The 15,384-nt window shown below is 36.3% G+C and overlaps 1 protein-coding gene across 1 annotated transcript in view; it reads left to right on the top strand.

Annotated features, from left to right (window-relative positions):
• Positions 1-10,288, top strand: part of ADCY1 (adenylate cyclase 1) — a 363,162-nt gene extending 352,874 nt beyond the window's left edge. Inside the window, exon 20 of the mRNA XM_069095456.1 lies at positions 3,068-10,288. Coding sequence (XP_068951557.1) covers positions 3,068-3,406 — 339 coding nt within the window. The 3' untranslated portion in view covers positions 3,407-10,288. The remainder of the gene's footprint in view (positions 1-3,067) is intronic.
• Positions 10,289-15,384: the final 5,096 nt, after the last annotated feature.

Here is a 15,384-nt window from a genome sequence, read left to right as displayed (position 1 = left end):
CTTGCCTTCTAAATTTAAGCTGACAAAAACATGGCTAATTTACTGCTTTCTCCTCCCAATATATCTTGTTTAGTTCAATCAGTGATCTTCAATAGGACCCAGATTTGCTTCTGCTGTGATGATACTTTTCTATTTAAGGCTTGACTGGAATTATTTGGAATGCATTTTTGATAAGTCTCAGTTACTGCCTGCTAGTTTCAATTTAAATATGGTAGAATGAGTTGCTCATTAACCTTAGCTATGCCTTGACCTCACAGGCTTAATAGGCTATATATAATGATTTCTTTCAAGTAACACACATATAGCTATGATGAGGAAAGTACAACTTTTGACCAAATATTAATATTTGCTGTCTCCCTCCCTTGGTGCTTCGTGAAACTCCATTCTTAAGTATCATATGCTACATCTGGCTGTACTAAAATTATCCTTTATTCCTCTCAACAATAATTGATATGAAAATGAGACAGTCTCAGTCTTGATGTTCTTGTTTTTCCCATGGAATATCCCATTCATGACTTCCCAACACATATTTGTATTGTAAAGACAGCTGGAACCTAATCTTTCTTCAATACTTCAAGAACTTGTGATGTTTCTAAGTGCTGTATTCCCTCAACCAGCAGATGGCAGCCCATCCACAACTTGTGTGGTGATCTTAGAGATGTGACAAAAATGTCATCACCTTGCAACCATCCTGGTGATGAGAAGTGTCTCCAATCTTAGCTAGAACCCTGCTTGATTTCTACTATGCCATTAAAACACTTACCATCCTATGTTTCCATTTTAACCAACGTCACTTGAGCCAGATTTATCCCCAATGTACATAGTAAATTGGGGCAGTTGCTCTGATCTCTGTATTTTGATGGAGGGCACTTTGCTGCCATTGGTTAATAAGGCAGGGGAGTCAGAGATGCAGTTGGTAGAGCAGAAGGAAGCTTCTTCTTCAATTGGTGTTTTAAAAAAGTCAGATCTCATAAAAATAAAACATCTTCATACTCCCCACTTAAGCAAAAATAAAATATCTTCATACTCCTCACTTAAGCAAAAGACTAACTCTTCCTCCAGTTAAATACTCCCTATAACCACCTCCTCTATGGTAACCTTGAGTGATTTCTCTTCCCTTTTAAATAGGAAATCTTAACCTGTGGTACATATTCTTTTAAAATATATATTAGATAAATGTATCTCAACATAATTGCTTTTCTTTGCAATTCAATGCATTTTTATTTTGTATTTTAAATGTTATTCAATGAAGCAGTCCATTGACCTCACCAGATTGCCAAAATCATCCGTGAAACAAAACAAGACAAGACAAAACAAAAGTTAAGAATTCCCATGTTCAATGCAGAACTTAATGTTCATGTCATTCTAATTTCATTTGCATAAAAGTTCTGTCAGTAGAGAGAGTTGGTACAGTGTGGGTTAAAAAACAAAGCACAACAAAACAAAAACCTAGTGATCATCCTGAGTCCCATCCAGCCTTCCAGGTATAATCCTGATTCTAGCCTTTTACCACTAGAAGTATCTTCCCAACATTCTTAATCATTTATTTTTGAAAATGGGGCTTTCAACTGGACACTGACTAAAACACAAGAAACACTAATTGCTATTTGTATTCTAAAACAACTCTTCTAGGAATGTTATTTTCCAAAAAAAACTTTGTAGGATTGTCCTTAATTGGAGATCAATATTTTTTCATGAATAATAATGAAGAGATATGACACTATCTTCTCACTTACTATGCAGTTTCCTCTTCTGTAAAATATGATGAACTAGAACCCCTGTGCCAGATGAAAATGTCTTTTTATTACTAAAAGTTTTTATATTATATGATTTTGTCTGAGTCTCTCCTTTTCACTTTATCAAATAGTATCTTGTTTCATATTTATTTGTATACATATATTCCCCATTAGACTGTAAATGCCTCGATGGCAAAGATAATTATTTTGTTTTTATCTTTGCATCCCCAAAGCCAAGTGATTATAGAACCTTCCACAAATGTCCATTGAATGGAATTAAACTAAATAGTTTGAGTAATTTTAGCTTAAAGAATTGGCCACTTTAAAAAACTGGTAAAAAAAAAAAACAACAACCGATCCCTTGAAGGCACACTAATAACTGTTGGTGGAGCTGTGAATTGATCCAAGCATTTTGGAAAACAATTTGGAATTATCCTGAGAAAATAACTAAAATGTCTATTCCCTTTGACCCAGTGATCCCACTTCTAGGCATATACCCCATGCAAGTCAAATTAAAAAAGGAGAGTCTTGTATGCACCAAACTATCCCTACACAAACTTTAGAATTTTTATTGTTTTAGTAACAAAGTACTGAAAGTAAAACAGATACCTATCAATTAAGGAGTGGCTATATGAAAGGTGGTATATGAAGGTAATGGAGTATAACTGTACCTTAAGAAGTAATGAATATGAAGGATTCATAGAAGTTTGGGAAGTCTGATATAAGTATAGTAAACAGACATAATACGTAATTACTACAACAATAGAAATGGAAAGGACAAGAACAGGAAACTGAAAGCTAGGATATATTATAATATCCAAGTTTGGCTCCAAAGAAGAGAAGAGAAAATATACTTTCTTTGTGGAGATGGGTAGCTATATTACATATTATTTTATATATATTACATTATAATATTGCCATATTCTTTGGTTAATGTGTTGGGTAGTTATGCTGAAATCTCTCTCTCTTTCTCTACCTGCCCCCTTCTTTTTGCTTGGTTTACAACATATGACTCTGGGGAGGGGAAAGCAATGTATATTTGAAAGTGAAGGTTTATAAAAACAAAAAATAATAAAAGGTAAAGATGAATAAGATAAAATGGATTTCTTATCACGGATAACCAAAGAGACCACCTTCCCAAATTGTTTTTTGTTTATTCTGTATGTATTTTGTGTTCATTTGCCTGTGAACATGCTGTCCACTCCCCCCAAAAGAATCCAAGCTTTTTAAGGGCCCACAATTTTTGCTTTGCATTCCCTGGCCCTAGCATACTGCAGAACATATAGTAAGTAAATGCTTGTTGAATAACACTTAATTCTTTTTGCCAACAGGTCACAGAAGAAGTCCACCGGTTATTAAAGCGGTGTAGCTATGAATTTACATGTCGAGGGAAAGTCAGTGTCAAGGGAAAAGGTGAAATGTTGACCTATTTTCTGGAAGGAAAAGCAAATGGAAGTAATTCTCAAACCAGGTCCTTAAACGTAGAACGGAAAATGTATCCATATGGGAAATCAAACATTCAGACAAAACTGGGCACCAGCTGCCCTTCTGTCTCATCTGTGGCTAGCTTTACAGTCAAAGCTGGGATTGGAGCCCTGCAGACAGCAGGCACCCATACCAATCCAACGCTCCATTACCTTCCTTCTGTGCCAGCTGTGAAAGAAGCCTAGATGAGTGCCATTGCAAGTGAACTCCGAAAGCATGCATACTTGCCAACGGGGTTTAAGGTCATAGGTTGTGGCATCAGCCATGGATCCAATCTAACACAACCAAAGAAAGCCAGGAAGCTCCATAGAAGAAAACTTGGAATGGAAGCGATAAGGGCTAACAATTGTGTTAGGACAAGAATAATGCAGATTTTCTGAAAAATAAGGAATTTTTTTTGGAATTTTCAAAAGGTAAATGGTATAGTCAAGAGATGTGTATAAATGATAATGTATGTGTGTATATATCCTAACTCTATATAAACACATATACACTCACTCTCCTATATATAGGCATAAAAATTTATATAGATACATGTATTTATTTAAACCTTATTTGCAATGGCATAAGGGAGCTATATCACATCTTCATATCCATTATTGTTGGGACTGAATTGGGTTTAAAATTTTGAGGAGGGATACAATATAGGATCTTAGGAATATATTCTGGGGTTATAGCAAGAACAATGAAAGTTTTGCTCAGAGTTTGAATTAATAAACAAGCCTAAAAAAGTCAGCAGTTTTATCCAAGATTGAACTAAGCCAATTCCAAAACAGCTGCATCTGCTCACTCTAACTTGCCTCTTCCAACCCTGGAAAATGTCCAATCATCATCATATTCAGTACAATAAGTCAAAATTAGGTTAAAAAAAAAAAGTCTGGACTCAGGATGTTGATGGAATATCAACAAATACTTGAACCATCTCTAAGCACCTTTGCCCAGATGTTGCCCTATGATCAATCACAGGGTATAGATCAAACCAGAGGTTCTGTGCTCCAGGTGAAGCAATAGGCCAATAGTATTTAGGAACCCCTTTTCCTTCTGCATGACTATTTGTAGCTATTGAATTTCTTCCAAAGGAAGCTCTTTGCTAAGGATTAGAGATTGAGGGGTTTCATACCAATCCATCACATTCTATAAATGTCAGTAATAGTACTTGTATGCCTTGCCAATGACTTTTTTTTTACTTTGATGACTTTTTGCTTCTTGTAAAACCCTCTAAACTCATTTTTTAAATGTGCAGTGTTATTGTTCAAAGTAAATAAGGAGACAAATCTCATTTCTCATCTTTTTCATGTATGATTTTTAAGTTCCTATGAGTTGAACAATATGTTACTTTGTTTTGTTCTGGAGAAAAACAAACACACAACATTTCGGAAGTTTATGTTATCAGATATCTTGTTTGTCTAGAATTCCTAATCTTTCTGAACAGACAATTTTAGGTTAAGGAAATTATTTTAAGACCAGAAATCAGTAGTGGCCTATCCCAAAGTTACAGAAATCTATGTTAAAGTAGAAAGTGATGACAGTTTACTTCTGAAAATTTGATAAATGTATCCTTTTAGAGTGATAGCATTCCTTAAAGACTAGAGGTTATTCAGGGCATAAATGTGATAGGAAGTAGAACTGTGAGTAATAGCACCAATAAGTGAGGTTATCTAAATTCGGGAGCATTTGGAAGATGTGAAGGATCTAGAAAGGAAAGCAGGATCTAGAGTTATGGAGGTCAGAGAGTCTCTAAAATAAGTTGTAGAAAATAGGATTGTGGCAAGCCCTGCTCCCAAGTTATTGCCAGAAACAGATCAGAGGACTACAGCCAAATTCTACCACTTACTGCATCTAAAATTCTGGCAATACTCATAGAAACTTTTCTTTCACTAAAGGGTATGCATAGCCTTCTTCAGAGTTTTGTGTTTTTAGGATAGGTACAGTGAATTTTTGCATGATTAGTATTTATATTTTGTGGGCTCTCAAGATTAGTCTTTTTGATTACAACTCTCCAGTTTGTTGGTATTAGAGGTTCTATTGTATTCATTTGGATCTAAATATATCTCACAGGGCTTCTGCTGACCTATGTTAGAAGCAAAGGAACAGAAGAAATGATCTTTCTAGTGACCAGGTTGTTATGGTTGAGAATGAGGAGAGAGATGGTCTTAGAATGATTTTAGGGGGAATTTAGGAATGCCAACTTGAAGGCAACAAGGAAATTATGAAAAAGGATATGTAATGTACCAATATGTAATAAAATTGTATGAATGTAAAATCAATCAGGGAAGCAAGGAATCAAAAGGAATGATAGAAAATGGGATTCCCTTTAAGTGCCAAATGTCTACCTGGTTTTTGTAAGCCTACTTGGACTTCCTGAGTTTTCAGGTCAGGCTGATATAAATCAAATACGTGCGATTACCCCATTTGGTGATGCTAACAACCAATGATGGTTCAAGATAGGATTTGTGCTAGGGGTGATAGAGATCACAACTGGTACAAAATGGATTGAGCAATGTCAAGATAAGGGAAGCATCTATTTTATGAAAATTCTGTGAGAGTTACTAAAGAAGATTCAATACATTGCTGACGCTCCTAGTAAACACCAGAGGTACTCTAAGGAATGCCTCATTGAGCATTTACTTTGCCTTCTCTATCTGTCCCTTCATCTCTGCCACTCGTTCTCAGAATGTGGTCTGAGGACACCTAGGAGTCCCTGATACCTTTTCAGGAGGTCCATAAGGTCACAATTATTTTTACAATAATGCTAACATGGCAAGTATTGATAGATATAATTCACAAAAACCAAAAGTTCATGGCAGAGTGGGGGAGGTCCTCAATAATTTTTAAGAGTGTAATGGGGTTGTGAGACCAAAAAGATTAAGAATCACTGACCTAGGGATGGGTTATCAGACTTGTGCTGATCAGACCTTGGACAAGTAACTTAACCTCCTTAACCCTCTGTTTCTTCAACTTTAAAATGATGAGGTTGAACTAAAAGACTTCTGAATTCCCTTATAGTTCAATATCTGTAAATCAATGATTTTACAACCTTCCAAAAGCAGACAGAAAATTAAGGGTCCCTGATGGAAATATAGGGAGAAGCTGCGTAAATTTCAAATGTGATCTGACAATAATATCATAATCCAGGAGACACTAGATTGGTGCTATGAAGGATGAAAAGTGAGCCAGAGTGATAAACACATCAGCCACTACCAGAATCAGTGTGATGGAGGGTCACAGAAATCGAAATGAATCACATAGAATGTCCATGGCAGTGGGTCCTTAGAGATGGTCTGGTTCAGTTCCCTTATTTTACAAAAGAATGAGGTAGGGAGAGGTGGGTGATTTACCTGAGGTCACACAGCCAGTAAATGATAAAGTTAAGATTTGAATCCCAATTCTCCTCAAAACTCTTCTGTGATACTTTAGTTTGTTAAAAATGCTAATCCATTTGCAAGGACAGGAAGTAACTGCAAGTTCCTAAGAAAGATCTTGTGTTACCATAGTAATCTACTTTGAAGCCACAGTAATAAAGTGGCTTGGAGTTACAATGTCACAAGACCACATACCTTCTAGGTGGCATTGTGACATCGAGTTCTCTCAGCCTCTGAGAAATACCTGGGTCCTATAGCAGAACTTGTCCTGTCTGTATGTAAAGATGGACATCCTAGGTGATGCCTAGAAAATTGTCAGGTCTCAGGAAGCTCATGGGGTAGTGGATCATCTACAAGGTGACTTTCCATCCCCAGCCACCTCCTCTGCTATCACCATCCTCAATAACAAAACATCATCCTTAGGATTCTCGAGCAACCAGGTCATCAGTGCACCACTGGGAAGTTAAATTCTATAAAGAAATATGATCAAGAAGGCATGGGACAGGAAGGAAGAGGGAAGGGAACATTTCTTACCGTGGCTTTTCCTATCGATGGCCCATGATAATTTAGACTATGTGCTGTATAGCTTACAATGGCATAACTATTCTTGAAAGCAAACTTCAGCTGGGATACTTGTCCCAGATAGATAGTTCTGTTGTTTGGTGGTCAACTAATAGATGAGGAATGTTCATGGGTAAAGCAAATAAATTCAGGGTCATTTCTCATTAAGATGGTTTTACCTTGATAATTCCATTTGGTTGTTCTGCCTTTGAAAGTTGGGAAGAGGAAATTGAACTTGGAGGCAGGGTGAAAATAGGAGCTTAATAAATTGTGAATTCCTTGAGGGCATAAACTCTGTCATATTCATCTTTTTATTCCCTACAGTGCCTCGCACAGTGCCTTGCAAATTGTAGGTGCTCAGTGAATGGCTGTTGAATAAATGAATTCATCATAGAGTTGAGCAAAGAAAGTTTAGCGCATTAGAGTTTATTAAAAATGAGGGTCTTTAATAGAACCACAGTATGTTCCACAATTCAGAAAAAAAAATGTCTCAAAAAATACTGGTAGAACTAGACAAACCTGAAGAACTAGTGTGTGCTCTCTGTGGAAGTATTTATTCCTTACCCCGATACCCACCAGGGTTCCATCTTTAGATGCTCAGAAGACATTATAGGGAGGAAAAAAAATGAAATGACTTCTTAAGGGGAGAAGTATCACAACCAACTAGACTTCATTTCCCTCCACAAACATGTGGGATCACCCGAACCAAAAAAGGTCTTTAAGGGTGAATGGATCCAGTCAGAGATCCAGGCTTAAATATAAAAGTGCCAGCAGAATTTGTTCATGAGGGAAATTACATGGGTAGATGGAGAAAAGAAGTACTAATGAAGTCAGATTATTTGGGATCCTATTAAAACATACAAAAATGACCAATTTCAAAGCCAAGAAGTTTGATCAAAAGTCCAAGGGAATAGGTAACAGATGGTGGCATATTTGTACCAAAGTATGGTTGGGCTAAGTGTGTGTAAGGGATTTCCAGTAAAATCTAGGGAACTGATCCTATTTTTCTATACTTCAATTGAAGGATACTTCAATATAAGGGCATGAGTTGTAGTAGGAAAAGTCTGATCAAAGGGAGCCAGAATTGGAGCTCAGCTAAGCAAGGGGCATTCAGCAGAGACCACAGAGGTGCATTGGAAACAAATATGTTTTATTTTACTTAAGAGTTGTTGGCAGCTTTTGCTGGAGTTAATGCACATGAAGAGTAGAGCAAATATCTGATATTTCATTTTATATAGTGGATCCCTCTTTAGAGAACAATAGTCCCTTATATTGTTTACTTATATTTATATTGTCCCATTTATTGTTAATTTTATTTCTATGTTAACTCATTTCACCCATGTATTCTTGTTTTTTTTTACATTCTTTCTATCTATAACTCATGTGAACTCTATTTATGAAAAGGATATAATTACAATGAACAATCTGATATGGTTCACAAATGCATAAATTCATATCAACAATAGAGAAATAATACCATCTATTGTAATACTTCTGTTAATAATGAGGAAATATTCCCATAACATATTTTAGTGGTAGAAACTTTGTAATCAAAGGTAGAAAAAACCTAAGGCATCGAGATATGAAATATAAATTCCCTCCCTTCTGTGCCCTATTGGGAAATTCCTACTCTACTCTCTTTTGGGGCTGTTCTGAATCACTCCCATATCTTTTAAGATGGTCCCCAATCCTATACTGTGGAGGGCACAGGTGAACCAGGCAGCTTCTCTAGGCAGTAAGGGCTGGGTAGTACAGCCCTCCTGTAAGTGGGGCTTGTGACCACCCACAAGAGTCAGCAATGTTGCCTTTTTCACCTTAGTCACCTGACACCAGCAACCTAGACCTGGGGCTCAAATTTCTTTCACCTCTTTCTAGCACCCAATTGTATCTTCCTCTCCACCTCACCCACCTCACATCAGATTTATGACAGCTCTTTGTAATTCAAACTCTGACTTAATGGATGGTTTTTTCTTGCTATAATCCTGTCAAAGGGAGTATTCTTTTCCTTATAGTCATGGCATTTAGATCATTCAGAGAAGGACTGGAGTAACCCCTCTAAGTTGATCTGTATTCCTGAAACCTAGAAAACATTCCAGTTTGAGGAAGCCCTCCCATCCTCCCCAAATAGGTGCCAATTCTGACAAGATGTTTTTGTAGGATTGTCTATTGCAAGCACAAAGTTTCACTCCCATTTGCATGATTTCTCTTTAAATGATAGTGATGATGAATATCTTTATACCAGAAGATGAGAAGAGCTCTTGAGACTCTTATTTGTTCTTCTATTCTTCCTGTCCCAAATCCTCCTTACTTATATTTGGGACTATTTGCAAACCATTAATCTCTCTCAGCACTTTTTCCCACCAACTTTTTATAATCTTGAAACTACAAAATAATATTCAACAAAGTTCTTGAATAAATAGTTCCAAGAGTTTTATATGCTAATCAAATATGAACAGAATACTTCAAATAGATAAACTGTATATATTTTCTCTGCAAATGTCTTTCATGAGCATTAGAATAGCAGCTATTGTTTGGCTGAATACATCCACATCCCCCTGTGATTTTTTTGTTTTGTTTTACATTTTAGCTCTTCCTAAAATCTCAGAGAGCCTGTTCTATGATCACATTGGATGTTTGTGTGTGTGTGTGTGTTTTTTAAAAATATTTTGCCAATACAGAGACTATGGTTGTGTCTTTAAAAACAACTAATTCAATCATTCTGAGAACATGTAGCCTATTAATTCCAGAGAAGAGAATGAGAGGGAGAGGGAGAGAGAGAGAGAGAGAGAGAGAGAGAAGAAAGGAAGGAGTCACTCATTTAAAGAATTAATTGGTGGGGGCGGATAGGTGGTACAGTGAATAGAGCACCGGCCCTGCAGTCAGGAGGACCTGGGTTCGGATCCAGCCTCAGACACTTAAAACAAAAACTAGCTGTGTGACCTTGGGCAAGTCACTTAACCCCAATTGCCCTCCAAAAAGCAAAAAAAAAAAAGAATTAATTGGTGGTTTGATTGAATTTGTTGGTCAGAGAGGTCGTATTGCATAATGGGTTAGAGGGATGGCTTCAGAATCAGTAAGACATGGGTTCAAATCCTGCCTCTGGCACCTACTGGCTATGTGACCCTGGGCAAGTCACTTTATTTCTCAGTGTCCCAGGTAGCTAAGACTGTAATATGTGGAGCAGGTACCAGTCTGCTTTGGTAGAGAGTCTCCTTCCTGGGAGTTCCATATGCCAATGAAATGGCAGATCTGTTCTCCCTCTTCCCTGCTCTCCTCGTTCCCAATTGGTCAATTCAGGTGTATGATTGGATGAATGTGTTTGTATGGATGTGTGTCTATGTGTGTGTGCACGCGTGTGTGCATTTGTGGCCACAGGTGAAGAAATGAAGAAGTCATGTAAGAAATGTTATTGAGAATATGTTGACTCCATTTTTGCTAATGTTTGTAGAGTTCCTTAGTATATCTTGGACATTTTTGGAAGCAAAAAGAGCTCTTCCAGTAAATGACTGTTCTAGGGCACTAAAACAGTAGCCTAGTGACCCTGAAGAGTGAATTTAGCCTTAACAGTTAATGGGGGCAATGATGTCTAATGGCATCCTAGAAAAGAGCTCAAGTTGTTGTGGAATCTGATTCAATAGGCCGTTCAGCCTAGAATGTTTGCAGACACAAAAGCCTCTTGACATCACACTAGTAGGTGCCACAGACCATAAGCTCAAAGCTGTTGAACATAAACAATAGGATTTTTTTCCATTCCTGGAAAAGGGGAATGTGTATCCGTGAGTGATTCACAAGTCTGTTCACTTTAACAAACTATTTCCTTTATCATCAGCAATTCCAAGCTCTGTATGGGCCCTGTTGGAACAGGAGCACTATTTAGCCATAATGTCCTTTGGAGTTTTGTATTGCAGTGATAAGCAACATTTTTTAATTTGTGATAAACTTGTATGATATTGCCTTATTTATTTTTAATCTTGTACAGTGTTAATGTACAAATGCTGGCCTTTAATGTATTATTCACTTTAAAGAGTTTATTATGAAAAAAAAACAATTTGTAAATAGTTTATCAGTGATAAGTAATTGCATGTCCACTTGTACCAAAAACACACACATGATAATGACATCACACACACACACACACACACACACACACACCTAGCACACTTTTAACGGATGTTGATGGTTTTTTATAATAGAGGTTTTACACCTGCATGATGATGACTAGCTCTTTGGAAATGGCCGTTCTTTGTGCTCCTATTTGCATGCCACTCATGCCTGATATAAGTGACAGAGCAAAACAAAATCCAGGATGTCTCTAAAGTGCTTGAACATATCACTTTTGACACTGAGTGTCCCCAGTCTGTGCATGTGCATTCATCTGAGCAAATTTTGAATGAAAATGCTAGCCCAGGAAAAAAAAAGCTCCCACGTTGCCAATAATTTCATTCTTATATCCATGTTTTTCATAGTGTAAAAGCCATCTATTCAAACTTCACACCTTCAATCATTAGAAGCAATAAATTTAACTCTATACACTGTAACATAATATGAATGGAAAAGCTAATCATGTAAACAATGCAAACATTCATTGGATATTGAGGACTACTTCATTTGACATTGGACAAATATCAAAGAAAGAAGTAGGGATGTTACCCAGGTACTGATGTTTCAAGGGGGTGGTATAATTATTGTATCTGAAACAAAACCACAGTAGAAACATTCTGACACGTTGCACATGTGTACACACATGTGCATACCAACATACAAATACACACAAACATACACTCATCAGTTCCCATGCAGAGACAAATTCTGACCTTCCTAGCACAGTTCATATTAAACCAATTGGCATGAATCATAGAAGCCAGAATGTGGCCCAGAGTTTTCATTAGTTGTTCCTATTTAAATTTCCATTGAGAAGCTTGTGTTTATAAGCTTCCAAAGTCTCTCAAATTAACTTTCAACTTGCTTCCAATAGTGAACCATATGAAAACATTTTGGCATTATTTCTTTCCCCCCTCATGGGCCTCTGATTTTATACTGTTTATGAAAAAAAAAAGAAAATAGTTTCATTATAAGCTTTAGCAGGGTAGGATATAAGACCAACTATAATATAGAATGGAGTTTGGAATTTAAAGGAGGAAAACATTCTCTAGTGCATATAACTAAGTTAATAGAGATTTCTTTCTTGATCAAAATAGTTTTGAGTTTATCATGCAAAATATTGATTGTATGACGTAGTTCATTTTTCTATGATCTAAAGTATACCTAATGAAACAGTTACTCTCCTTCTGCTGTCCAAAAGCTCAAGTAAATTCAGCAAAAAAGGAAAAAAAATCAATTATCCAAGTTTAATCTACTTTCATGAGACAATGTGTTAAAGAGAGTGGTTGGCTAAACATAATACCCTGTTTGTCTTTGGTACCACTTTGGTATCTTTGTTCATCAAATTTAAGAGCTTACAAAGACCTTATAAAGACAATGGTCCAACTCCTCATTTTACACATAAAGCGTCCCTGAGGGACAAAATAACTTGCCAAAGGCTATGTAGCTAGTTGTAAACCTGACTCTTACCCCTAAATTTCAGATGGATGCTCAAGGAAGCTCCTGATTCTGTTCTCAGCTCTGGCTTATGTATATAATAGTGATCTACGATCTAAATGTATCTTTCTAAACTCTTAATTTAAGTATGAAGGTAAGGTGGGAGTGGAGAATCATTTTGTATGGGGCCTTGCTTAAATTAAGTGTATTATTAACTGTTACCATTGTTGACAAGTGAGAAATTTTCACTTTAGGAAATAAAAACAATTTTATCATGAAAATATATGAAACATGTAATATGTTTTAGGACTGTGCTTAAAAATTCATCACTAATCATAAAGATTGAGTTTTTAAAAAAAATGAGTATTATCCCTCAGTAGGAATCATAGTATGATCCAGTGGAAACATTTGATGAATGGTCAATCAGAGGATCTGGGTTGAAACTGTAGCTCTGTGGTTGACCTGACCTATGTGATCTTGGGCTAATATAGCTTTCCCTCAGTAGGCCTAAATTTAAGTAAGCAAACTGTTCTAAATGGTCTCTGAGGCTCCTTCCAGATCTAAATTTTTGGAATTATGACAAGATTGACTTCACAACCTGTGGTCAAAAACTACATAGGAAAGTCAATATCATTGGTTGTACCTCCCTTTCTAAAATCCAAGCCCCTTCCTGAAAAAAAAAATGGTATTTTTCAGTTCAGTATGATTAGCTTCCTAATTAACCAGTATAATCTTTGGTTGACTTCTGGTTGATTCACTTACCAGAAATATACCCTCAAAGGATGAGGATTTGCTGCTTTTGAGGGTGTATTTGGGTTTTCCCAAAAGATGTAATGTAGACTTTGAAATCAATGAGTTCCCAAAAATGTTTACAGCAGTAGTGGAAGTTACATTAAAATTATCATACCTTAAGAGGACTACTTTGAAGGTACAAATTATTTATACTTATAAGATCTAATAAATTGTTAAAAAAAATCAATGTCCATTTAAAACATAAAATATGTATTTCAAAACTTATTAATACAATATAATATGTTAAAATGAAGTTATAATGGGAGAGTCAATTCAGGGCATTTTTTTAAAATAAGGTATCTCTCCTTTTTGAGGTACCTGACTATCTGTTGTAGTTTTACTTATTTATGTGTTTACTTTTGTGGCTCTAGATACCGTCAAATATTGTTATGCTGTTTAGCCCTATTGCTCAGTGAATGATACCAACAGGTTTTTGGAGGGACAGTATCATTTCTGCCTATGCTCCAAGAGAGATTTTAAGACTTTGTATCTTAAAACTGTCTTTGGAATTGGGTTATAATTAGGGTAGTCCAAAGAAAATACCATTCCAGTGAGCTAGTATATTCTAAGAAGGTTAAGAAACAGTAGAAGACATCTCGGGAATATCTGTAGATTCAGACCAGATGTTGGAAGTTCTGCAGAGTATATTGAAATGAATCCTGCAAACTTCCCTGACATGTTTAGAGGGAACTCAGAGCTATCATAGAGTCTAGAAATCACATCCCTACTGCTGTTTGGTATGCATAAGAATGGTCATAACTGTTTGTATCACCATACTGACACAAGGCCATCCAAAGATTGTTTTATTCTTTCCTCCATCCCACTATTTATTCTGCTTTTCTACTTGATGTTTCCAGTAGTACATTTAGTCTTGTCAGGTGTGAAGGGCATGAGTTTTTCAGAGGAGAGCAGTGATGATGGAAGGGATGAGTGGAAACCAAAGTACAAATGAAGGTTAGATTTCTAGTCTTCAAAGATAAGTAAAACTGTCAAGGATAGAAAGGGGCTGCCTAAAGAGAAGAAGAAAAGAAATGAGGTAATGAGAAAAGTATGAGAAATTAGTCCAAAACCACCCTCAATACCCTTGTGTAAATTATAAGTGAAAGGTGAAAAACATCAAATCGTGATTGTCATTTTTGCTTCTCTTTTAAAATAATTTCCATGCCTAATTAATTCTTAGTATGTAGCACTGTGGCATTCAGTTTCTTTTAAAATGCTGAATCTAATGCAAAAATCCCAATGCTGATGTTAAAAAATACTGCACTGACTGACCAGAAGATATTTCTACAGGAATAGGTTGTGCCTCATTTCATCCCCCTCATCCCATGGGGCACTAATAAAGACTATTCCCAAATTCAATCTGTCTTACTGAAGTGTGTAGGAAGTGGATTGTATCTGACTTCTATTCAGCTGAAAACAGCTGGGGGAAAAATCAAACAATGTAAATGATTTTAAAATCAGGAGGGGACCTTCTGCCTGCCTCTCTTCTAGAAAAGCACTGTCTCATTTTGCATTTGTCTAGTATCACCTGACATACTGTGATCAAAACAGCAAGTCCTGATGGTCAGGCTTTGATTACATAATGAATGATGAACTTTTAAGTGCTTCAAATGGAACAATCTATGCCTTTCAAAACTTCATATGTTCCATGTTGTACTTATACATTGTATAATGATTGTATATTTGTTGTCCTTCTTAGGGAAAGATTCACAGTAAAGGTGCTATCAACATTGTTTTTTTGAATTTCACAAATTTATACATCTCTTTGCTATGCACAGTTACATTACCCAGCATTTAAATTGAATTTTCCTGATGTTGAGTAATGCTGATTACTGGGCTTCTGTGCTATGAATCTATGATCAATCTGATGGCTATATTATGGAGGGCATTTCTCTGAGGTTTAAGATGAT

This window comes from Petaurus breviceps, unplaced genomic scaffold (assembly GCF_028583685.1).
Source record: "Petaurus breviceps papuanus isolate PSGF00001 unplaced genomic scaffold, PetGlider_PUasm1.0 227, whole genome shotgun sequence".
Lineage (NCBI taxonomy): Eukaryota > Metazoa > Chordata > Mammalia > Diprotodontia > Petauridae > Petaurus > Petaurus breviceps.
This window is presented reverse-complemented; position numbering and strand designations above follow the sequence as displayed.